The 27,934-nt window shown below is 38.5% G+C and overlaps 1 protein-coding gene across 4 annotated transcripts in view; it reads right to left on the bottom strand.

Moving 5' to 3' along the window:
• LOC124615423 (GPI ethanolamine phosphate transferase 3) overlaps positions 1-19,835 on the bottom strand; it is a 103,356-nt gene extending 83,521 nt beyond the window's left edge. For all 4 annotated transcript variants that reach the window (XR_006979790.1, XR_006979791.1, XM_047143296.1 and 1 more), the window contains exons 1-2: positions 18,937-19,835; positions 18,736-18,806 (exon numbers count right to left, since the gene is read on the bottom strand). Coding sequence is in view for 2 of the 4 variants with exons in the window: in XM_047143296.1 (XP_046999252.1) it covers positions 18,736-18,806; positions 18,937-19,751 (886 nt within the window). In the remaining 2 variants the exon portion in view is untranslated. The remainder of the gene's footprint in view (positions 1-18,735; positions 18,807-18,936) is intronic.
• Between the last annotated feature and the right edge of the window lie 8,099 nt (positions 19,836-27,934).

The following is a 27,934-nucleotide window of genomic DNA, read 5'->3' as shown; positions in this document are numbered from 1 at the left end:
TAAAGAAGGGAGACTATACAGTGTGGAGTTGTAATGGAATATTGGCACTAAAATGGAAAGATAAACGAGACGTTTACATGCATTCCACAAAACATTCAACAGCAGAAATGATTGCCACAGACACACCTCTCCGCAATGCGTCATGGAAACCAAAATGTGGCGTCGAATACAATAGAGGCATGACTGGAATTGATCGCCAAGATCAGGTGCTCACATGCTTCCCTGTGATGAGAAAATATATGAAAGGATACCGCAAGATATTATTTTAGCTATTTGATGTTGCTTTATTTAACACGTACATTTTGTATTACAAAATACATTGCGGCAAATGACAGAGCTAGGCAGAATATAGGATTCACATTGCAGAATCATTGTTGAAAACTACACCTTTACCGGAGTATAATCGGAAGGGACGATTAGCATCCGGCATAATACTACAAAGACTGCACGCGCAACATTGGGCACATTTTCCCAAACATATTGATCCAACATCACCAAAAGTAAATCCTGCAAGAGCTTGTGATGTGTGCAGAAAGCATAAACGATGCAGAGAAACAACGTGGGAATGCAAAAAGTGCAGGGTTGCATTACATGTGCCAGATTGTTTTGAACGATACCATACAATCGAAGACTATTAAATTCGTCTGCATGTCATTGTGAAGACATTGCGTTTGAAAATATGTTTGCCAACGTACTAACGTAACAGGTCCCAGAATGTTTTGAACAAAATATCATACAGTCTTAGATCATTGCATTGTAGTGAATATTATTATTAAGACGTATTTCATCAATGTATGTTTGCTTATAAAGGGAAATAAAATGTTTGTGAATATATCGTTGCGTTTGAGACAGTGAATGTTTCTTTTCCAATGGGCAACTAATTGTCATTGTTTATGATACCTGTAGAAACGTCACGTTACTGGTATCTCACACATGTAATTACAAATCCTGAGGGCATCTGCACGGCTTCAGACGCCACCAGGCGTAGTGCACCGCAGCCTTAGCGTGTGTAAGCGCCGGGAATCATAAGGTGCATCCGTACCTTGCAGCCATTTACGGCTCACGCTAACAGAACTTAAATCGTAAGGCAAAGGGCTAACGAGGCTGCGTGCAGAATGCTTGCATGATGCATTTGTAAATACTGGCTGAATATTTGGGATTTCCAAAAGCTAAGATTCAAGGAAGGCATTGCAGCATGTGCAGCTAGTTTTATTACTGATCAGTTCAACAAGCACGAGAGTGTTACAGAAAAAAAGAGCTGCTTCATGAGCTTAGATGTAAATCTTGGAGGGAAGAAGGTGATATTTACATAAACACTACTGAAGAAGTTTTAGAGTCACGGCATTTGTGACAGACTCCAGGACAATTCTACTACACGCACAGTTCATCTAGTGTAAGGATTCTAAAGAGAAAATAAGTGATATCAGGGCTTGTACAGAAGCTTATAGGCAATCCACTATACTGTCCAGTGTGCAATGTGTTTTGATGTAGATGTAAATCCAGTGCTTTAATCATTGTGCCACCTCACCTTACTTCTTGTTGATTTTTACGAAACATAAATGTGATTATGGGCAATATTAAGCTAGTAGCAAGAGATAAACATCAGGTATTTCTCATGGACGAGGAAGCAGTATTGTCCTCTATCTGCTGTGCTTTCTGCTAATTTTACTAGTATATTACATTTAGCGTGTATAAGCACAAATATTTTATGTCAGTATAACAATAACAGTTTCTACCAGCTGCTTCTTTTTATTGAAGTACACCTTACTTGTTCCATGCCATTACTAAAGGTGTTCCTTCAACAAGATGGGATTTACAGAACATTAGTGAATGAATGGGTGAACGTACAGCTTGGTACTTAAGTATTTCTTTTGTCCAATAGCCTTGGAAACCTACACAAAATCAGTTAGTAACAAAAACTGTTGTTCTAAAAGCAATGATTAGTAATAGTCAAAAAATTAACTAATAATGTGTGCTTAACATGTTCCATGTGTAGTACCATACATAACTGAATTTCATAATATATCAAGTACTGTTGGAATAGTTACAAAAACAACAAAATGTCCAGTGATTTTCAATTACATTAATCATCGTATCTTAGCCTAAATGAGCGAAAATACTTTACATCAGAACAGAATACTGCTGACTTCATAGCTGTTCCATTTCCAAATAGATGTGGTGTGGAGTGGTCGTTCTTAACCAAATAACAACCAACACTGGGAGGCGCACCGACCTTTTGCACAAGTGGAAGAAAATAATTCACCCAGTTGTGACTGAAGCACTGAAAACAGGCTGCTCGCCACGTAATTCGAGAATTTGCCTCTGAGAGCTTTCCCCTGCGATCCAGCAGAGTTCCTAGTGATGAGGGAGGGGCCAATACACCATGTTTGTGGGTTGGATATTAGTTGGAGTTTGAGATAATTGTAATAGTATTTGTGATGTAGCCTTATGCTAAATAAAATAAACACCTGTACAGTAGTATGGACAAGTTTATGTCTCCTTTTAATACGCTCATGCCATCAGTCAACATTAGATTTTCTCCAATACTCCTGTAATATTTATTTAAGCTTAAAAATATGCCTAGTGTTACTATTTATATATATTTATCAAAAAACAAAGATGATGTGACTTACCAAACGAAAGCGCTGGCAGGTCGAAAGACACACAAACAAACACAAACATACACACAAGATTCAAGCTTTTGCAACAAACTGTTGCCTCATCAGGAAAGAGGGAAGGAGAGGGAAAGACGAAAGGATGTGGGTTTTAAGGGAGAGGGTAAGGAGTCATTCCAATCCCGGGAGCGGAAAGACTTACCTTAGGGGGAAAAAGGACAGATATACACTCGCACACACACACATATCCATCCACACATACACAGACACCAGCAGACATATGATGGTGTCTGTATATGTGTGGATGGATATGTGTGTGTGTGCGCGAGTGTATACCCGTCCTTTCTCCCCCTAAGGTAAGTCTTTCCGCTCCCGGGATTGGAATGACTCCTTACCCTCTCCCTTAAAACCCACATCCTTTCGTCTTTCCCTCTCCTTCCCTCTTTCCTGATGAGGCAACAGTTTGTTGCGAAAGCTTGAATTTTTTGTGTGTGTGTCTTTCGACCTGCCAGCGCTTTCGTTTGGTAAGTCACATCATCTTTGTTTTTTGATAAATTTTTCCCACGTGGGATGTTTCCCTCTATTATATTTATATATATTATTATATAGGGAGACGCTTTCCTTCTTATCATGGCCAGGAACTCTCCCCAGACACAGGTTTCTGGGCAACTTTTCCGTTAAACCTCTCCAGTCCTTTTCCTTCCCCCTCAACCCTTCTGACTCCAATAGGCTGTACACACAAACATTTTTTTTTTTCGTACAGGCACTTGGCAGCAGATATTTTATCTATCCAATTACATATGATTATAATTCCAATTCTGTACTATAAACACAACTGCTATCAGAGGCAACTTTTTATGGTCTAATGAGTTGTGGACTCACTTTATGACCTTTTTTAAACTATCGTTTGTAGACCTCGTCGACCATGGCTCTTGCCACAGAGGTGTGGTTTGCATGTTTCAATGATACAGACAGACAGACAGACAGACAGACAGACAGACAGACATGCTTTCTACATTCACATCAGAGGGTTATCTGTGTAGAGACCGAATTAACACACGATTTCTGAAAAGTGGCAGCAACCTTTTCCAATAGTTAGAGGGGTAACAGTCTACATGATTTACTGTTCTGGCCTTGTAGTCTCAGCGATCATGGCCTTGTGATGTTGGTACTGTGGGTTGTTGAAAGCCATGATCTTTGGCTCCTTGTCCTCACAACAGGTTCCAAAACTAGATTAATTTCTTGCACTTTAGCTCTTTCTATTGAAAGAACTAAGAATTTTGCCTTTTGAAGTTGAATAATGGGCACCGATTTTATCTCATAACTTCCAGAGAAAATAAATCTGGGAGTGTGGAATATTAGATCCCAAGATAGCTTAGGTATGTTTAAGATATATATTATGGGAATTAATGAAATGTGGTGGTAGAAAGAACAAGATTTCTAATCAGCTGAGTACAGGGACGTCAGCACAAAATTAAGCAACCGTAGCACAAGAGTAGGTATAGCAACCATAACACAAGAGTAGGTATAACAATGACAAAAGAAAATAAAAGTGTGGTTAAACTACTAAGAACAACATAGTGAACAGGTTATCATAACCAGGTAGTCAGAAATTCACACTCCACATAACTTAATCATTGCTAAAACCTGGTTTAGGAATCAAGAAAGAATGCTGTATGCTTAGAAAAGTTCTAGAGACATTCAAGTGTTTCCCTGGTTTGATAACACAAGAGACTCAGAAACCATCTTATGCACTGCAAAAACCATCCACAAGCAACCATGGATGCTAACTAAAATGTATTAGTTATGAAATGCACATTAAAGCCGAAGAAGCTGCAGTAAGGAAGGAAATTCAGGAGATAGGTGCTTGGGAAGTTGATATACCCAGAGGTCGCTGAGAGTTTCAAAGAGAGATTTAGGCAATGGCTGAAATAGATTAAAAATGCAGTAGAAGATAGATAAGTATATAGAAGAGATGGAGAGAGGAGCAACAAACAGTTAAATTATCTTGGGATCTAATATTCCACACCCCCAGATTTATTTTCTCTGTAAAGTTATGAGATAAAATCAGTGGCCATTATTCACCTTAGATATCACACAAGATATTTAATTTACTTGATGAAAGGAGAAATAGAAAATTAGCAAATGGAGCAGCCAAAAGGGAATACAGATCACTAGTAAAATGAGAAGTGCAAAAATGGAACGTATGAATGACCAAAGAGGAAATGTTAAGCTGTAGAAGGACAGACAATTATATGAAATATACATGCTGCTTATAGGAAAGTCAAGAAACTTGTGGAGTAAAGAGTAGTAGTTATAAAAACATCAAGAGTTCAGACAACAAGCCTGTACTAAGCAAAGAAGGGGAGGCTGAAATATGAAAGCCATATATGTAGTGAAGGGCTATATAAAAGGTAAAAACATGAAGGTAACATTATGCAAATGGACAGGATTTGGACAAAGATGAGATGGGGGATGGAATACTGTGAGAAGAATTTGAGAAGCACTGAAAAACCGAAGTCGGAACACGGCACATGAAGCAGATCACATACCCTCAGAAATATTACAATCCTTCAGAAGATCAATCCTGAAAGAACTGTGCCATCTGTTCTGTGGAAGATATGACACAGATGTAATACCCTTCTAGTCAAATATAATAAGTCCAGTATCAAAGACAGCAGTTGCTGACAGATGTATTACCAAACCACAGTTTAATAAGTCATGGTTGCCAACACCGCACTGGGAAACACCAGTTTGGAGAAATATAGTAACAAGCAAAGCAATCACTAGTCCCACAACTTACCTCAGAAGACAGATTCAAGAAAGGCAAACTGACATTTACAGCAACTGTAGATATTTGTAAATCTTCGACACTCGCTTATTTATTGGCTTTTCTGTCTTAACCTTTCTGTAATTTCTTGCCAGACTTTTTTTGTTTTTGTTTGTTAAGCACTTTCTTCAGTCACTCTGGAAATATGGATACTTAATATGTCCCCGCATTTTGTTATTTATAGATTAAAAAAGTATTTCCTTACAAAATTGGCATAACATTTACTTACACAAACAGAATATGTAAAAATGAGGCAGAGACCAAGTAAGTAAATAGTGCAAATATCTTACAAGGAAATACTGTTTTTAATCTACAGAATCAAAATGTGGTAAAACATAATCTACCTAAATTTCCAGAATGACTACAAAAAGTGTTTTATAAATAAAAGGGAAAAAACCTCTTTAACTTGTGTAAGCTTAAAATGAAAAAAAAAAAAAAAAATGGTAACTGATTATAACAGCTGCTGTGCATCATGGTCATGCAAACAAATGTAAATGAGAAGTTAAAGAGACAGGGTTGTAGCCCGTGCCGCACATTATTCAATTTGTACACAGTACAAGCAGTAAAAGAACATGGGGAAAAAGTCTGAAATGGAATTGAAATCCAGAAATAAGAAATAAAAGCTAAGGTTTGCAAATGATGCTGCAATTCTGTCAGAGATGGCATACAACTAACATTTGAGAGGAATGGACAGCATCTTGAAAACAGCTTACAAGATGAATATCAACAAAAGTAATGGAATGTAGCTAATTAAATCAGGTAATGCTAAGGGAATTTCATTAGGAAACAAGGCACTAAAAGTAGTTGATGAGTTCTGACATTTGGGAGTAAAATAATTGATGATGGCCAAATTGGAAAGAATATAAAATGCAGACTGACAATTGCAAGAAAAGTATTTCTGAAAAAGAGAAATTTATTAGCATTCAATATAGAATTAAGTGTTAAGAAGTCTTTTCTGAAAATAACTGTCTAGAGTGAAGTTTTACATTGAAGTAAAGTGTTGACAATAAACACCATAAACAAGATAAGCATAGCAGTTTTTGAAATGTAGTGTTCCACACGAAGAGCGAAGATTATGAGGGTAAATCAAGTAACTAATGAAGTGGTGCTGCATAACACTGAAGCAAAAACAGTTTTGTGCATAGGTTGGACCGGTGGAATCAAGGGAGTGACAGAATTTGGTAATGGGCAAAATTGTAGTGGAAGGCCAAGGTTTGACTAAAGTTAGCAGTTTCAAGTAGAAGTAGGATGTAGTAGTTATGCGGAGCTAAAGAGGCTGGCACAGGAGAGACCATTGTGGAAAGATACAATGAATGTGGCTTCTGTGTGAAGACTACTCAACAACAACAACAACAACTACTACTACTACTGCTGTTGGTGGTATATCAGCACCTTCTAGAGTAGATCTATTGCAGTTTCTTTAGATTCCTTACTAGGTTCAATGTTCTCTGCCACTGTGAGTAGGTAAGCACTGAAATTGATGGTGACTGGTTTCACAGTGTCATCATTTCTGACAGAACAATTATAGTCTATTGTAGGTAATTCAACTCACGGATTTTATTTGTTTCTTGCTTAACGATATCAGATTTTACTCTTGGAACACTGTCTTGGTGAAAGGTCAGTGAGCAGCTATATCTGGAGGTCAGAGCTGTTTGATTTTCAATTGAAATAATCTGCTAATGAAGGGCTGGTATGACATTACTGACTTCACCAGATACAGAAATGACACTTACGGAAAAGTATTTCGCAGTAATGTGACATGCTTATTGAGCAAGAGTGTCAAGGCCTCAAGCACAATATGTAAAAAACTTCTTTTATTAACTGGTAAGAATGACAGCCATGTGATGTAACAACTGTCATGGTATGTGATTACAATGATTCTCGTGATTTAAGGTATTTTATATTGACTGACTGTTCCACTGGTTCTTGATAGAATATTTTATACATTGTGAATGAAACACACACAACACTAGTATAATATTCTACAATATTTATTATTTGTTACAGGAACCGGTTTTCGACTGTTACACCATCATCAGGTACAATGTGGTGCAATGAAATTGTGTTGGGTCAAAGCTTTTAAACTAGTGCATCTACAGAATATCTCCATTTCCTGAGATGAAAAATGTTGATGTTAGAATTAGGAATAAAACAACGGGGATTATTTAATTGTAAATGTAATGTAGTGCTCTTCAGTTGAAATTTCCAGGCAGAGAGGCCATGGTCGATGTATAAAATTTCCACCTAATGTTTCATTTCCATTAGCAGGAGACATCTTCTGAGGTTGTCTGGCTACTGCCACTGAGACTCCAGGTACTCTCACATTTATAGAACGCATAGAGGGCCCCACCATTCATCACGTGATGCTGATGGTATGCCTATCTTTGGAAGGCATCATCATTCTCAATTAAGAGTAATCGATTGTCATTCTGCTGGCGCAATGTCGACATCCATATTTTGTCTAACTTGAAAACTTCCTCTTTTCTATTAAAATTGTTATGGTGTTTGTGAATCTCTATTGCTTCTCTGTACATGCGTGCATAATAATGGGATGTTCGTGCTAGAATGCTTGTCTCATTTTATTTAATTTTGTGGCTCCCATCTCGGAAAATATGCTCAGCTACAGCCGATTTTTCGATGAGTCCTAAGCGACAATTTCTTTTATGTTTGGCTAAGCAGGTGTTTACACTTCTTTTCGTTGTTCCAATACATACTTGTCCACAACTGCATGGAATTTTGTATACCCCAGGTGTTGCTAGGGGGTGTCGGGCGTCGTGGTACTGGAAAAAAGTTGTCGTCAGGCAGTGTTAAATAAAGTCACATGTCAGTCGGAAAAATATTTGCTATATATGAAATAGCTTTGTTTACAGGCACCATGGTAAACAAAGAGACTACATCGAAGCTCACAAGAATATCACTTGAGCTGATGTTAATCTCCCTCAGTTTTTCAATAAAATGTGCCGAGTTTTTAATGTATCGGTCCATTCTGCCAAAGTATGGTTGCAGCAAGCAGGCGAGATATCTGGCCACCTCTTGTGTTGGAGATCCTATGGCACTCACAATTGGTCTTAATGGGACCTGTTGTTTATGTACCTTTGGGAGAGTCCATATAGTCTGAGTGGATAAGCTTCCGTTTTGCAGAGTTGTTATATACCATCCGAAGAAAGAGAAGATTGTTTTAACAGTTAATTGGTATTTCTCAAAATTTTGGCTGTAGGATCCTTCTGAAGCTTTTTATACGTAGTGGGGTCCGAAAGGTCGCTAATCTTTGGTGTTAAGCAAAAACCGTAGCATTTCCTTTATCAGCTGCAAGTACAATAATGCTCTTATCCGCATTGATCTCCCTCAGTGCTCTCCGTTCCGCTTGAGACAAATTGCTGGTACGTGGTTTCGCTTGCGTAATATTCTGGCCGTTTCAGTCCTGATTTCATCCGCAGAATGCAATGATAACAAACGGATTTCTGCCTCCACATTCGCTATAATGTCTTCCATAGGAACCTTTAGTGGCGTGACTGCAAAGCTGCCTCCTTTCGATAGAACTGAATGTTCCTCTTTGTTAATTCTCTCGCAGACTTGTTAATCACAGTTCGAGAGTTTCCAGTGACTAATGTTTCACTTCTACCTTTCTGTAGGCCATCAAATTTCTTCTTCTGCCTATTAGTTGCCATTTCTGCACTGAGCTCCATGGTCCTGAACGTTAGGCAGTCCACCTTATTCCAGTCATAACACTGCATTATGTTACTGATATATAAATGGAGATATAACAGCTTACTGCTAGTTTCCACTAGTTCTCGACGCGTCTGATGAATTCAACTGCATGGAACTAACAATGCTATGGGAACGAATTTAAATTAAATTAAATTTAATGAGACACGCATTCTAGCACAAACATCCCATTATCTTGCGCGCATGTACAGAGAAGCAATAGAGATTCACAAACACCATAACAATTTTAATAGAAAAGAGGAAGTTTTAAAATTAGACAAAATATGGATGTAGACGTTGCACCAGCAGAATGACAATCGATTACTCTTAATCGAGAATAATGACGCCTTCCAAAGATAGGCATACCGTCGTCATCACGTGACGAATGGTGGGGCGCTCTATAAATGCGAGAGTACCTGGAGCCTCAGTGGCAGTAGCCGGACGACCTCAGAAGATGTCTCCCCGCAGATGGAGATGAAACGTTAGGTGGAAATTTTATACATCGACCACGGCCTCTCAGCCCAGAAGTTTCAACTGAAGACAACACCGGCCGTGAAAGCCTACATTGTGTGATGTAGTGCTGTTTAACTAAGATAAAATACGTGGCACATTAACTAATGAACTATAGAAAATTACACCAGCTGTACATAAAAGAAAAAAATTAAAATAAACTTTGGTGATATATTCCAAAGATGTGGCTGAACAAAATAATCTCATGTTTAATAGGTCCTAAATTAAAAGCAGACAAGATACAATAATGACATTATGCATGCGAGTGAAGCAGCTGTGATTATACAAAGTGAAACTTTTTAACACGCCGAGAGAAATTACAGTAACTGAAGTAAAGGAAAATGGGATATGTGAGTAAGAGGGGTAATTTACAACATGGCCTGGATGGGATTATGAGCAGTATTTGCAGTTCAAAGTGCTCCATAAGGAAACTGTATTGGTCATTCAGTATTAATCTTGAGTTGATGGATGGGTGTTTATCAGTTTCCAATGTTTCAACATAGTTCAGCTTCCTTTATGTATGGATGTGATAATACTTCATGTTTCAACTTGTAACTATGGTCTTCTTCAAGCTTATGGTATGCAAAAGTATAGTCTCCTCTTCTTAGTTTCCAACTTCTGCAGTGTTCCTTCAAGTGGATATTTATTGCCCTGCCAGACTGACCTATATTGAATTTGCCACAATTACTTATAATTTTACATATTCCACTCTTTGCCAAAGCTGGAGGTATTGTCTTTATCATGGGCAAATAAGAGTCCATCAGTGTTGTGCACATAAAATGATGTTTTTACTCCCCTGGATTCAAGCTTTCTGGCTACATATAGTGAAACGTTTCCTAAGTATGGAATTGTGCACCATTTATTATGTTCTTGAGGTGTGGCTTAAGGACAGGGTAAATACAACAGTTGTTTCTAGTTTTTGTGGATTATGAGGTCCACTAAGGAAGAAGGATAGCCACTGTTTGATGCTGTTTGTTTGATTGCATTTTATTCCATATGGAAGTTATCTTCACTCATAGGGATGAATATTAGGTAATGCATCACTGAATGAAAGGCAGCATGTTTATGGGTCACTGGGTGTTGATAATTGGCTGGTAACAAATAATAAATATTGTACAATATTACACCAGTGTTGTGTGTGTTTTGTTCATAATTCAGGCTGTGAAAAGTTGCTAATGAGAGCATGCTTAGTGATATTACACTTATTCATGCTTGCCAATATAGATAAAAAGTCTAACTTTGGTAGCTATTTATTCTTTGCAACTTTACATCTCTACTTTTATTATCAGAGTTAATAAAGATCTCTAACTGAACCATAGCACAAGACCATCTTGGCAGACTGGTGGCACTTTTACTGTGTTAATAATAATAGCAATCACTTCATTGTACCAGTGTTTAACTTGTTCTACGTTGTTATTGTAGCTGCACTGATAACAATGCAGAAAATTGTTTATGGTAAGACACTATGGAAAATAATTTTTCTTAATGCATTAAGCTTACCTAAAATCAGTCTAAAATTAAAGTCGTCATCAAAGTATTGTGCACTAATTTTACTTAATTCTTGTAACTACCATGGATACATAGCATAAAACTTTCAAAGTTCACTTACAGAGATCTATATCAATTGTTTATTACTCTTAAAGACAGAGACAAAACAAGACAAAGCACTTCAAACCTCAACAACAGATTGTTTTTTAGAATGTAACTTTCTTGGACAAGGCTTTATGGGAGTTTAACTTTGATATCAGTCTGGACGAGACTGATTCTGTGAATTCGGACATAATACAACAGGAAATTTACTGGGAGAAATATGGGAAGAGATTAGCAGAAAATATAAATAAAATGTCGAATTCCTTCTTGATACTATTCTGCACATATTTAACCTCTTTAGTTTTGATTCCACAGCCCTTTAGTACTTTTAATCTAGACAGAAGGTAAACTGAAAAATAAATGGAAACAAAATTTTGTTAGCATTTGGAAAGACGGTATCATGAGCCAGAACGAGAGAATTTTTATTCAATTCATGTGACTAACTGTCACTGCAAACTGTAGTACAAACAGTGCTGCAAAAACCTTTATTCTGTCCTCAAAAAGATAAACAGTAAGTACTACACACAATTCTAACTGAGGAGAAATCATGTATGGCATTCCCCAAGGCTCAATCTTATGTCCACTAGTGTTCCTCATATGTGAACGATCTGTGAACCATCTTCCGTCTTACAAAACACAGAAGTAGTTCTTTTTGCAGATGCCACTAGTATTGTAATCAATCCAAGCACAGGTACAGAAACAGAAGAAATGGTAAACAATGTTCTTACACATATAACTGACTGTTTTTTTTGAAAATGGTCTCACCCTCAGTTTTAAAAAGACACAGCATATTCAGCTCTGCACATGTAGGGAACTACACCAAGGGTAAGTCAACACATGGTGAGGAAATAATAAATAGGGTGGAAACTTCAAAACTCTTAAGTGTCCATATTGATGAGAATTCAAACTGGAAAGAGCACATATTGGAAAGCCTAAAAGAACTTAGTTCAGTCACATTTTCACTATGCATCATTGAAAATCTGGGGGGGGGGGGGGGGGGGGGGGTAAATCAATAAGTTGACATACTGTGCACATTTTCATTCATTAATGTCATATGGAATAATGTTCTAGTGTAACTCATCTTTAAGAAAGTAATTCTTTATTGCTCAAAAACATGCTGAAAGAATGGTATGTGATGTTCACCTATTGTTATCTATTAAACCTCTGTTTAAGGAGTTGTGCATTCTAACTACTGCTTCACAGTATATTTATTCCCTACTACACTTCACTAAACTTCAAAAGAAACAAAGCTGTATACAATTACAATACCAGGATGAAAAATCACATTCTCTATTCTACGTCAAGGTTGTTTTTGGCATATAAAGGGATGCACATTGCTGCAGCTAAAATTTTTGACCACTTAACCACTGATACAAAAGTCTGACAGACAGCAAAGTAAAATTTGAAAACAAAATGAAAAAGTTTTTCCATGACAACTCCTCCTATGGCATAAGGTGGTGGGTAGGAGATGTTAATTCACACATGTATATTAATAAAATAACCTTATAAATGTCAGCATGTAGTAATATTTACAAATTAATTTGCAAAGTGAATGTCAAGTGACTCATTTCACGTCATTATGATTTATCATGCAACATTATCCACAGAACATGAGACAACAATAAATAAAACAAACACACACACACACACACACACACACACACACACACACACACACACACACACACAAAGGTTTCTTCCCATTCCAATAATGTATGGAGTGCACAAATAATGCCTCCTAAAATCCCTCTGCATGTCACATAAGTAGTCTAATCTTGTGTTCACGGTCACTACAGTATCAACATCTTGTCACGATAGGACAAGCAAGTCTTTTTTCAGGATAAATCCGGTCAACAGGCTCCAGTGCCTTAAGAGTATCTCTAGTAGTATAAAATATATATAATGTAGTGACACATACTATATGTCAAAGAAAATGAAACCATTGGGAAAAGTAACAGGAGACATTTTACAGACTTAACAATCCACCAAAACAAGCAATAAATAAAAAAATAAAATACCACAATTAGAGGCTCTGAATTGCACAGTAGTTTGTGTAGCTGAGCACTGGTGCACAGGTACAGAAATCTGCCATGTAGAATTGAGTCGGCACAAGTAGATCCCCGACAGTTCGGAGGAGTTGATACAACAGCTTCACAGGCTTATGTCAACCAATAATGTAATCAGAGTTTGTAAATGTCTTTACAACAATGCTTTAGTGTTGTCACAGTTCTATAGTCAGCTACTGTTTCTTCTGCAGACATTAGCATCTCACAGCTGAAAGCTGGCAACTGCATTGTGAGCTGTCAAGGATCTTCATACAGCATCTCTACTATATAATTGTCATTATGTCAAAGGGCCAACTTACTTTAGGGCTACTTCGAAGGGTGGAGGATCATGCATTTCCCATCAGAAAAGGAACACTGTTCAAGTCTGTTGACTTTACTACATTAAGTAAAGACCAACACTTAAAGATATCAGCTATTGAATTAATGGGGCTTGGTAACACCAAGAAATTAATCATTTTATGTATCTATCCAGCTTCCAGAGGTAGTGTAGACTTTTTTTTTTGTTTTTTTTTTTTTTTCAAAAAATTTGAAGTTCCAAATAAAGTTACAAGCATGAAAGTCAATATAATTTTGTGTTGGAACACACACACACACACAAATATGATAAATGAAACTAATAGCTCACTGTCATAAATATCTTTCAGAGTTTTATCATGTCCCTGCTGGTCAAGAGTGCAACAAGGGCTACTACAATGATTGTGTCAGTAACTAAACTTGTGGCCACAAATGTGTGATGTAGCTATAAAGGATCTTGACCTATCAGACCATTTCTGCCAAATAATAACAGTAAAATCAGGTATGGAAATATTTCCAAAACTGAAAGCATACAAATTACACTTATCATAAATCAAAATACAAGATTTTTCAAAGGGACTAGCAAACCAAAGCTGGGACAAAGTGTACAGCGAAACCAATGTAAAAGTGAAATTCTCAACATTATTTAAATTTAACTTCGAAAAGAGATTTCCACAAGTACCCACATCAGTATCAATGTCTCACAAAAACATATGGGTAACAGGAGCTATTAATAGCTCCTCCCAAACTCCTAAGTACCTCAGTTTCATAAGGAAAGAGTTATAATGAGCCAGGATTCTTAAATTTCTATCATAGGTACAGAATGATTTATAGGAAGGTGCTGGCTGTTGCAAAAAAGTCATTTAATGACAAAATAATATACAGTGCAGAGAACAAAAGCAACGCAGTCTGGGATGTCATAAAAAAAAAAGACACAAGGAGAGACAAAGAAAGGCATAACAACTTACTGGTAAGGGAGGGAGATAAAGTAATAAATGAGCCACACCTCCAAACAAACTATGTGAATGAGCATCTTTAAAAAAAATGCAGGCACCAATAATTCCCAAAAGCAAATGTAACCTCTGTAAACATTCATGCACTATGTAGAATGATTTTTCTACCAACCACAGAGTGTAAAGTCAAAAAACGTCAGTACACTTACATTAAGAACCAATGTGTGTACTGAAACCTGCTTGGAGGTTGACAAAACATAATGAATAGTTGCTTCACATCAGGAATATTCCCAGTATATTTCAAACAGGCAAAAGTTATGTGTCTGCTAAGATTCTACTGAATAAGCTGGAAGCACTAGGAACATGGGGGATAGCTAATGACTGGTTCCGATCATATGTAGCAGGTAGGGTACAAAGAGAAGAGGTAACACATACCTCGTATAAATCCAAACTTTTAGTAAAACACTTATCAGAACCACAATACATTAATATAAGAGTCGCTATATCTCTTTGCTGGTAACAGCACTATTACTGTCACTGAGAAAAGAGAGAACTCTTTGAAGCAAAGCAAATGAAACCCTCAGGAAGTTTACAAGTTATCAACCCACACTAATACTATAAATCCAAAAGTAACTCTCTCTGTTACACTTTCACAACTAAACCACTGAAACAATTGCTATGAAATTTGGTATGGAGATAACTTTCACATTGAGCATTATCATAGGCTATGTTAGAAAGTGTGCAGTACAAGTTATTTACTGATTTGGAGAATATAACATGAACTACTGAGACGCGATTACTCTTTGAAATAGCTATTTACTCTTTCACTTCCAAACTTTACCATATTTGTGACAATGTTCTGCATAACACGATTCAACATAAAGAACAGAATTCTTACACAATCCTCAGTATGTTTAGTCCACACTTCGCATACTAATATCAGTCTCAAACCTGATACATTTTAGCCACTGAACGTCAAGTGTGTCTTACAGCTTCTGAGACGCTTTAAGACTGATAACAACGGCATTATTTAAATGCTGTACAACAAATAGAGAAACATCATGCCTTTACCTGTAGAATGTGCGAAGCTTTAGTGGGGCCACATTTCATTATGATATGCGAGCACAGCAGCAGGCAACAGGCAGACTTATGAGGGCAGTTGATGTTATTACAAGTACATCTATTATAAAATTTGGGCTGCACAAAATTACAAACTATCTATTTTCTTTCTTCATCAGTTTAATGCTATTTAATTACTTTAATAACTCCAGATTTCACTTTAGCACTGTCACCATCAACACCACTGATATAAACTGACAGCTCAGTCTTGTGGTCCAGTTAATGTGTCACTACTAATAGTCACGCCTAACGCAGAATCCCCAATGTGCCATGTGCAGTCATACTTCATTATGTCTAGTTACATGAGGGAGGAATCCCTCCATCACTCCACAGTTTTTTTTTTTTTTAATATATACCATCAAGCATTTTAACATCAACTAGTACAACCACTGTACAGGAGTTACCCATTGGCAAACTGGAGAAGAGATCAGCAAAATGCTCATCAAAAATTCCTATATTCAGATGTCATATCCACTTGAATGGATGTAATCTACGGGGATGTTCCAACTAAAGTGAACTTTCACAACTTCAATGTACCACCAAATCCTTTCTGCAAAAAGTGTCAGTTATGGGATACTTTGGCACACAGATTCATTTGTTCAGCTCAAAATGGGATTTGGGCATGGGCAAGGAAAACATTGGCTTCAATTACCAGAACGGGCTCTACCACCATCAAGTTTAATATCATTTTCCAACGGGACTGGCACATCCTGGGAACAAAACACTGGTCATATTGTCGGTACATGGCTCATTTCACTCACTTCTAAATTACCACAGCTACTCCGGACACAATACACTAGCAAAGATGCTGCAGAAAATACGTTGTGTGGGCCTAAAAGTTTTTAAACATCTCTCTTGATTTGCACTGAAGTACACAAGTTGGAATTCAGTGCAGACATATGATGCCCTGGGAATGCTAATGGTTTCTAATGGACCAGAATGAGTATCAGAATCTCAAGGGAGGGACTTCTTTATTTTTTAATTTTTTCCATTTTCAATGTGAAGAGTTTTAATTTACAGAAGTAAGATAAAATAATGAAAAAGAAGAGGAAGTAAAGAATGTTGAAGAATATAGGTTGAGAGAGAAAAAACAAGCGGTTAGCATTGCTGACACTCAATCACAGGGTCCTGTGTTGGATTCTGGGCCGGGTCGGATCGGATTCTCTCTCCTCAGGACTACACGCGTGTGGTGGTGGTGTTGTCGTCGTCATCGTCGCCATTTCTTCATCATCTGAACTTCTGAACTGCCTTCAAATATAAGGATTTGCACCAAGAGGCCACACATATGCAATGTATACAATGATTACACAATCCTGAAAGTGTTAAATCCATACTTCCACATTAGTATCAGTAAATCAAAGTAATTGACTTGCTATTAATGAATAACCTGCTGAACCAATTTCTAGGTAATTTTGTATGGAGACAGCTTGAACCCTGAGGAAAAACATACTCTACTGTAAAAAATTATACCTAATAGGTTGCAGTAAGGAATTTAACTTTGTGGTTTTTTTTTTTTTTTTTTCCATCAATGACCACAAATAATTTTAAAATACTAACACATTTCTTGTTTAATGTACATGTTGTACAGTGCACAGATGCCCATGCCCCTAAGCATGCACCACTTACCCAAATAGGCAGACAAGTGAAGGCAGCTGATGCTATTGGATATACAACAGTTTACTTACTCACCACCACATCATAACAAAACTCATACGCAAGTACACCTGCATGCAGGCAATAAACTAACACTGAACATCAAGAAAACAAGTGCCATGCATTTCAGTTTGAATAGGGGGAAATGGCACTGTTAAATTAAATGTAGTTGACATCTCTATAGGTTGTAAGAGATGCAAAGGAATGAATATCAATTCTCAGTTACAGTCTTATCAACACACAGATACTTCAAAGCAAAATGCCTTAGGCATTTTACTGGACTTAGAGTCCCATCATTAGCGTAAAACACACGGTCAGTGTCTTTTAGTTAGCCTACATACTACTCATACGTACATGCAATCCTTAGCTACCGCATTCTTTTCTGGGGGAGAGATGCACAAAATATGAACACTATTTTCCAACTGCAGAAAATTTCCATAAAAAATAATAAACAAACATAGTCGTAGAGCTCATTGTAAAGATTGTTCAAAACACAGGATTTTAACTGTACACGGTGAGTATATTTACCAACCAGTTGTACACATCAGAAATAACACTGATAATTATTGTACAAACAACTCTGTCCACAACCACAAAAAAGAACTAGACTGAACTTTTATTTATTTATCAATAGGAAACATAAAACTCAAAACAGCATTTTCTGACCAGGAACTGTACAATAAATTACCACAGGAGATTAAAAAAAATTCTAAAGCAAACTTGTTTAAAGAGGTTGTTAAGTGATATATTCTGTACATTAAAGGATTACTTAGATTCACAGAGAATGGGTTTGGTAAAAAAATGTAACACAAATAAATAATAATAATAATAATAAAACAATCAACATTCCATGTAACCCCTTCACACTGTATTTTTACATTTCTCTTTCCTTTCTCTGGAAAAAAAAAGATTACTCCTAGAGCTATGAGATGTATCCTTTTTCTGAGTGAACCATTTCAATCGTTACACAGGGATGGTGAGTCAGTCCAGACAGGTAATATCAAGATACACATGGTCAACAAATAGTTCAAACAAAGAGAATAATTTCGGCCTAACATGGTGGTACAGAATTAAAACGGTGAGAAGAAAAATGGCAAAGTTGCCTTGATTGACACAACAAACCTGAAGCATTGAGAAATCACAGAAGCATAAAGACAGAGATAGATGGGGGAAGGTGAAAATGATACTTCCAATCATTTGCTAATTTATAGCAGCTTAAACTGGCGGGGACAGGGGGTGTCAAAATTTAGGAACCTACGAATGTTTTTATTACAAAAGGCTCAATTCTTATGTCTTTTTTGCTGCCCATTTATTCATTTGCTCCCAATCTTTTCCCATGCAGCTTGTAGAGTAGATTACAATATTAAGATGAAAATCCCAGGTTATGTTCCGGCACATACCTGTATTTGTCATTCCATGGTCTCCAACAACAAGCAGTATTGTATTATTATCCATAGTGTTAACAACATCACTGAAATTAAAATACAGACATACCACAATTATAAAGAAGAAGCGTAATTTCTTTGGTAATTGCATCCACACTGCACTAAGTTGGTTATTCTTATCATATACAAGCAAATGGAATAATGGGGGCTATTTACCTTATTACATGATTCATTTCCTTGAGCTTTCTTGCCATTTCTGGATGGTGTGGTCCATATCTGTGGCCACAATGATCTACACCCAGGAAATGCGATATTATCAAATGCCAATCTTGTTTTCTAATTTCTGGCAAAAGATGTGTCTGAATACCGCTGTCAACCGTATCCAGATCCCATACATTGAATGACGGATACGCATATTCTCTTAAGAAGCGGCCAGGATACAACCCAGACCATGTGTCATCTCCCATGAAAACGATGCTCCTATTGTGCCTTTTCAGTTGGTCTATGATATTGTCCTCATTGATTTCTGGAGTAGCAAAATTAGAGCCTATGTCAATGAAAGTCGGCAAACTGCCTGTTGTCATCCCTTTAAGGCGCTGCATTGTTGTTGTCGGTGGATCAGCAATAAATTTGTACAATCTGGTTCTTTCAGGTTTTTCCTTCAATAAATCACGTATTACAGTCAGCTTATTTTTAAACGGTGTTTCCTGGGCGTTCTCATCGTAGGATACGAAATCAAATTTTAAAGCGTCGATTACAATCAGTATAACTTTAAAGCTATTTACTGCTGAAATAGATTCGTATTGTGCAGTGCATTGGTCCGTGAATGTCTCCTCATTGCTTGAGTGACTTAAACTGTCGACTCTGTCTTTTGTAACGTATAAATCACAAATTGTACTAGGTTTAGTGCTATCATTCCGAAATAATGATTCCCTGGTAAGAAGAAAACCGCGACCGAAAAGCAAAATTCCTGTTACTAGTAAATATGAAAACCAAATTAACAAAATAAAATACTTCCACGCCCTTTCCATGCTGCCGGTCACCCCATTTACACACAATCACTCTTCAAGCCATCATCCACACACCATTCACTACCTTGCCTTACGGCGTAAACATTCGGGGAGGTGGGGTATATTTATATTTACATCAGGGCAGGCAACGTAAGCGCATCTTCCCGGAAAGAAGCTATATTCAGAGATGAAACGGTAAGTTGGGAATATAAACAAGGACTTCCTAATTCAGATGCTCTGAAGTATAACCACTATAATACCATATTGTTATAACAAATGAACAGCAGACTCCAACATATGTAAAAAGCTTTTAAGTAAATGTTCGTAGTTGATCTGAGAAGTTTGGAATAGTGATGAGTTTTCCAATTCAATGTCCGACTAAACACCATAATTGTAAAGTTTTATTATTTTATGTTGGCTACTTGGTATAATAATTGTTTCACAGAAATTTTATACCCGTTACTTTGCTTACATAATGTATATTTTTATTTAACATCTGCCGAAAACTACTCCACTAAAGAAGAGAGGTTGTCTAGGCCAATTCACACTCGCCGTCACGTCACGCAATTTGTTTAGCCTACTACCGAACAGTGAACCACGATACAAAAAGTCGGAGTGTAGAATTTGAATTCGGGAATTCAGAAACTGACAAAGATAAAGTTTATTAATGGCCAAAGCAAATTTCATAACGTATTTTGCGGACATGGAGACGCATTTCATTCATGGTCGTTAATCGGTATTGTGTGGTTAAATACACAGATGTGAAACAACATTTCAGAACATTAGCATTTAGTTGCTAGCGAAAATAAACACATCGAACAATATTTATAAGGGATAAATAGATTCTGTTTATCTTGTCCATCGTGTTTTTCTCTCATATAACTAATAACTTCATGAACACCTGCAATTTTCTCCTTCATTAAAGTTGACTTTTTCACTTAAAATCTTATTTAATTCGAACTGCTTCAACTTACGTTCTTATTTACATTTAGTGTGGGGCATCAGCTGTGTTCTGTAATTGTCAAACATACATACTTTTTCTCTTTCTGATATCTGACCTAGCTTGTGGAAGAACATTTGATGGGAAAAATATCCAGCTCGTCATGGAACATTTGCAACTTGCCACGAAAAGAAACTTAATAGTAAAATTAATATTAAGAAAACACATATGTACAAGATCCACTACCATAAAATAAATAGGCGTGGTGAACATAAGTTAACTTTTGATGTTAGAAGACAACGAGACCGCCAAAACTTACTTCCCGAGAAACCATGACATGACGTGACGTGACGGCCTGTTGAATAGTGCCATTTGATATACAGGGTGATTCAAAAAGAATACCACAACTTTAGGAATTTAAAACTCTGCAACGACAAAAGGCAGAGCTAAGCACTATCTGTCGGCGAATTAAGGGAGCTATTAAGTTTCATTTAGTTGTACATTTGTTCGCTTGAGGCGCTGTTGACTAGGCGTCAGCGTCAGTTGATGCTAAGATGGCGACCGCTCAACAGAAAGCTTTTTGTGTTATTGAGTACGGCAGAAGTGAATCGACGACAGTTGTTCAGCGTGCATTTCGAACGAAGTATGGTATTAAACCTCTTGATAGGTGGTGTATTAAACGTTGGTATAAACAGTTTACAGAGAATGGGTGTTTGTGCAAAGGGAAAAGTTCTGGACGGCCGAGAACGAGTGATGAAAATGTAGCACGCAGCCAGCAAGCATTTGTTCGCAGCCCAGGAAAATCGACTCGCAGAGCTAACAGAGAGCTGCAAATTCCACAATCAACTGTATGGAGAGTCCACATTGGCACTTCGTAACTACCAGAACGTCAACTACCCGAGGCGACGGATCGGCCGCCAGGCAGCCCGTGACGGAGCACTTCATCACTGGCCTCCAAGAAGCCCTGATCTTACCCCCTGCGATTTTTTCTTATGGGGGGTATGTTAAGGATATGGTGTTTCGGCCACCTCTCCCAGCCACCATTGATGATTTGAAATGAGAAATAACAGCAGCTATCCAAACTGTTACGCCTGATATGCTACAGAGAGTGTGGAACGAGTTGGAGTATCGGGTTGATATTGCTCGAGTGTCTGGAGGGGGCCATATTGAACATCTCTGAAATTGTTTTTGAGTGAAAAAAAACCTTTTTAAATACTCTTTGTAATGATGTATAACAGAAGGTTATATTATGTTTCTTTCATTAAATACACATTTTTAAAGTTGTGGTATTCTTTTTGAATCACCCTGTACATTGTGGAATGTTGTGACATGACAGCTAGTGTGAATTTGCCTTCAAGTGGAAATGAAATGCTGACACGTTGTCTTTTTTGTTTTTCTGGCCTCTTTTCTACAACCGCAGTTTCACAAGTAATATGGGATATATTTCCTCTTCTGCGATTCTAATAAAAGTATTTATTCAGACCACAAATGTTTCGCTTCATTTAAAGCATTTAACGGCTGATTCACACTAAAACATCAATGGACCATTACATCATTACTACTGCAAGGTGTATTCACACTGGCTGTCACATCACGTCAATTCACTTAGCCTAGCGCCGAATGGTACAAGTGAGTTTGTGAGATACCAATAGTGACACGAAAGTAGGATTACAGTACCGGAACCATGGAGGCATAAAATAAACTGAGAGGCCCTGGTGTCACAAGTATTATAGTTTTCCAAAAGGTGAAGGCCAGAAGGCTCTTTAGGAGTATGCCGCAAGGAGAAAGAAATCGTGAGCGTCTAAACTGTGCACTAAAAGTACCCAGCATTTTCGAGAAGAAAATGAACTGAACGTCGCTTTCAACAATTTTTCTTAGAGAAGATTCTGTGACATAAGATTTTCTCCCCCACCAAAAACATTTACAAAAGGTGCAGTACTTTAATTCATAGACTCCAAGTTAATTTTCATATAACATATATGTACTACAGATAATCGAGAGGTCTTGAATGATTTACTTTTGCAGCATCAATGTTCTGGAATCATATACTCACTTTACAAGCTAACAGTAATTTAATAGGCGTAAAGTATAAACAAGAAGCTAAATATTTTTATAGTTCTAATCATTTCCATAAATATTGGTATTTGCAGAAGAATTTAATGGAATTGTATTAGCCCACAGACATACAATGCTCAACTTTCTCTTCAATAAGGATAAAGATAAAAGAATGAATTAAATTATTGCCATAGGCAGGAATTGAACCCAGGTCCCCTGCTTACTAGACAGATGTGCTATTCAGCTGTAGTTACATTAGTATAATGGCGCATCTATGTGGCAAGCAGGACACCTGAGTTAAAAACCTGTCTATGGCACAAATTTTAATTCATTGCTTCTATCCTTATTGCAGAAGAATGTCTCACAGTAATGTTACTTCAGTTAAGTGTGCCTGTAGGTAGTAGAAATAAGACTCACGATACAAATTTATTTTATTGGATGTAAGGTCCGCCAGTTATGCAAAACGGTTTTTTCCATGTTCCAAAACATGTTTCAGCATCTCTGTGCCATCATCAGTGGGTTTCTGTTTTATTTAATCTGTAATGTGAACATTTTTAGTAAATGATTACAAAATTACGGGAAGATTTAGTTCAAACAACATTTTTTTTTCTTTTAGCTAATACCTTTCAGTGAACACTGACTGGGCTGGGTCACACAACAACCACAATTACAGAGTGTTTTGGTGAAGCGCAAAGTGTTTTCATGACCATATTTGTGAAAACATGTGTTATATTTACGTGTGGTTCATAACATCTCATCATGATGCTGAGAGAAAAGGACTTACCACATAAAAACGTAAATAAAAACGAATATAGGCACGAAATATCGTGACAAACTAAATGATGTTTAAAGCATAAAATGATAGGTTAACTCCCAAACACATTCCTCATCAACATCACTTGCTTTCAGATGACAAGCTACCTGCAATAAATAAAACACAAGTGGTCCTGAAAAACCATGCAAACCGAGTTCAAAGGTATTAACTAAAAGAAACAAATTGTTGTTTGAACTAAATATTCAAGTAATTTGTAATCATTTGGTAAAAATGTTCAAATTACACATTAAATAAAACAGAACCCCACTGATGATGGTACAAAGGTGCTGAAATATATATGGGAGCTTGGAAAAAACAGTGTTTTGCATAACTGGCGGACACTACATTCAAAAATTTTAATTGCAGACATGGTAAACATAAGGAGCTGCAAATCCAAATGGTGAATAAATTTATTTTATGTTACACTTGTTTTCCTTTGTTGTTGAAAGCTGTTGTAACAGCAGCTGTCTGTACATTGTGTATTTTACTGAAATTTTTACGTTTGAAATAATCCAGTGAGTGAATGTTGTGACCAGGAAACAAATTACTCATTTAAAATTTTCAGTGTTTGAGTTCTTCTTTGTGCGTATATGATTATTCCACTCAGTGATACACCAGTTGTTATGTAGAAAGAGTTTTCTGTATTTTGTGAGCTGTTGTTCCAGAAAGTAATAATAGTTCATGTGCATCAAAAACTTCGACATGTAATGCTAATTTTCCGCATCTATTTGTTTTCTGGTGTCCCAAGAGGTCCTTAGGGTTGACATTTGCGCTGACCACTCAGCTACCGGAGGCGGATAGTGATAGCATTAAAGGAAGGGATATGTGCAGATGAAGTAGAGTATTTGCCTTCTGCCCATCGTACAGCCATGACCATAGGTGTAATACATTTGATCAATATATACGCACCGTCAGGCTCAGATAAGAGAAGGGTCAGAGCAGATTTTTACGCCCATGAGGTTACACCGTTGTTCCAGGGACGATACGATGCTTGCATACTCGAAGGAGATTTTAATTGTCTACTCGACAGAAAGGACCAACATCCTAACTATACTCCTAGCCAAGAACTTAGGGAGCTGGTCAACGGGATGGAATTAGTCGATACATGGGACCTGAAGTATCGCAACCAACCAGGATATACATTTTTTACTAGCCACTCCACGAGCCGTTTGGATCGGATCTATGTTTCAAGGGCGTCGGCATTGTCGATGTTGAACGCAGAAATATGGCTGACAGCGTTTACAGACCACGAGGCATATATTTGTACGGTTAACCTTGCTAGACAGCAGGTATGGAGACGGAGAGGTAATTGGAAGATGAACGTCTCTCACCTGCGTGTTGCAGAATGCCGACGCATGGTGGAGGACTCGTGGCATGGCTGCCTTATAGGTTATGGGAAGGAGGTTTCTCAATGGCAGCGCACGACCACTGAGTTTTACCTTATGGCTCTTCGGGAACTGTTAGCTCAACTACCTACACCAGAACGCCGGACGTCCATCCGTCAAGTCAAGGCGAAGCTGGTACAACTTGCGACGCTGAGGATGGCGGGAACGATGATACACGCGAGATCGCAGGATTGCCTACCCAACGAGGTTCCCTCGATGGATTATGTGATAAAGGAAAGATGAAGAAGATGAAGGACGTTAATATATGAGATCGATCTCGGCGATGGCCATCGTTTTACAACACAAAGGGGCGGGCGTAGCACAGGCGTTCACGGCTCATTTTAGTAGATTCTATGTGAGCAAAGGGGATGGTCAGAGGGAGCTGGGGAACGTCCTGGAAGAGATCCCAGACGCGACGAGTGTGAATGGGGAAGCGGACGGGTTATCTGAAATTACGTGTGAAGAGCTGGAGGAAGCGATTGCACGAGGTGCCTGCAACAAGTCCCCAGGTCCAGATGGGAAGATGTATCGGTTCACATTAAATTCATGGAAGGGCTCATGATACCAATACCCAAGCCCTGTGGTGGCAAACGGCCTTGTGGTTATCGCCCTTTGACCCTCCTTAATAGTGACCATAAGATCTTCATGCGCATACTGGGCAGTCGTATCAAAACGTCGCTGGAGAATCGAATACATGCCGATCAGACTTGTCTTGGCGGCATCAGTAATATCCACACAACCTTGGGAGACTATCTTGACGTCGTCGCCCTTGCTTTTGATCGCGTGAATCGTGTGTACCTCGCGGCGGTGATGAACAGGATGGGTGTCTCGCCATTGTTGACCATTGCTGTGATGCGGCTGTTGCACGGCGCCAGATCAGCGATGGTGAACAACAGAGGGGTAACTGAGTATTTTAAGATCTTAAGATCAATCAGCCAGGGTTGCCCTCGATCCTCCTATATGCAATCGCCTTAGAACCGTGCCTCGCAGGCATACCCAAACAGCGGAGGGTTTGCACCACAGGTAAGGGTCCTTCTGTCCCTGGTTCTAGTCCAGGCCCACATGCATGAATTGTGATTTTCGGAATCTGACCTCACTGCCAGCTGCCATCCCATACATCTGTAGCCAATCCAGTGCTGATTAAGTCTCCCCATTCCGTATGAGGAACACAATGTCTTCCACGTATGCTCTGCATTTGAATGTAGATGCCGTAAGGAGTTTCCGGTAAGGCGGCGGTGAAGGCCTGCGAGGCATGGTTCTGAGGCGATTGCATATAGGAGGATCGAGGGCAACCCTGGCTGACTGATCTTAAGATCTTAAAATACTCAGTTCTCCATCCGTTGATCACCATCGCTGATCTGGCGCCATGCAACAGCCGCATCACAGCTGCAGACAACTACCGAAGGCTGTTACTCAGAGTCCGCACGGCAGTACGACTAAACGCCCCTGGTCGATGGATATGCTGCAGCGAGTGCTACTCGTCAACCTTTATCTCGCGCCCATGATGTGTCACCTGACACACCTTGTCCCCTTGACGCGCACAACGGCTATGAGGATTCAGGCGTCTTTTAGGTACTATGTAAGCCTGGGACAGCTCTTTAAGGTACAGTACAACACACTTACCCTCCCAGCGCGAGAGGGGGGCGTTGGTTTAGTGAAAGTGCACGAGAAGGCGCGTGCCATGTGTATTAATACTATGCTCAAACGGTGGCGCAACAAGAATCACTCGCTTATGGGGACGATCATCGAAGAACTAGTACCAACATCGCATCTTCCTCCAGTCAGTGTCGTCCATATATCGCCCCCGTTAACGTATGTACGCACGTTCACCGTGGAACACAGTTACGTTTGAGAGCGTTTACCGACGTCCCACCAGTCGACATCGAAGGACGTGTACCATCTGCTTCTTCGAAAGATCTCCCGGAATAAGGTGGAATGGAAACATCCGGCCGTTACTTGGCACGTGGCGTGGCGCACTGTACACCACCCCCACCTACCTACAACAGTCAGATCAACATGGTACATTGCAGTGAACCGAAAATACCCTACGAATGATAAAACGTACGCAATACATGTGGCGGATTCGCTCATATGTCAGCAATGCGGCGTGCTGGGTACGGACGACCATCGGCTGGTCTGCGGAGAGGCATTGGCTGACTGGACTATCGCAAGGAAGACAATAGCGTTCATGCGACGCATTATCTATGCAACAGTCTCTCCTGACATAGTATTTTTTCCAGAGGAAACGTATTTTCCGCATCATAAGACGAATGCAGTGGCGTCGATCACAGGTACGACTGTCCATTACATCTACAGAGACACACATATGAACGTAATGAGCGTTCTGGATTACTGGCAATACTTGCAAGATGGACACACAAAACTCTTATGGCTACAAAAGTACAAGGATTGATATGCCAATTTCTTAGTAACGGTTTTTGTAGACCCGCCATATACCTGGGGTGTGCCAGGTGCGCAAAGATGAGCGGCAGTGCTGTCGTTGTGAAACTGACCAAGTAAAGTGATTAGCTAAGGACAACTATGCGAGTATGCGACCTAGGAAAAACTAATACTTGCACAGTTGGCAATGGGATGTACTTCAAATTTTGTTTTCATATCTATAAATACTATTCTTTAGGGTACCGGAGGTGGCCCCACTTTGACTTTGTTATTTCACGCTGCATGGTAGGATGGCAACGAGGTTCCTTGCAGAACAGTTATAATGTGTAAAGACGTACTATGTTTATATTGTGAATAATAAAGGTTTCTGTTTCTCCTAAAAAAAAAAAAAGGTAGAGCACTTGCCTGCTAAAGGCAAAAATCCCGAGTTCGAGTCTCGGTCTGGCACGCAGTTTTAATCTGCCAGGAAGTTTCATATCAGCACACACTCTGCTGCAGAGTGAAAATGTCATTCTGGAACTGAAACGTCATTTTATAACACCGACATTTATTTCCTAGCGAAAACATATACACACTAACACATCAACCGATCTTTATAAGGGAACACTCA

The sequence above is a fragment of the Schistocerca americana genome, chromosome 5, assembly GCF_021461395.2.
Source record: "Schistocerca americana isolate TAMUIC-IGC-003095 chromosome 5, iqSchAmer2.1, whole genome shotgun sequence".
Lineage (NCBI taxonomy): Eukaryota > Metazoa > Arthropoda > Insecta > Orthoptera > Acrididae > Schistocerca > Schistocerca americana.
The sequence above is the reverse complement of the archived record's forward strand: the minus strand, read 5'-3'. Positions and strand labels throughout refer to the sequence as shown.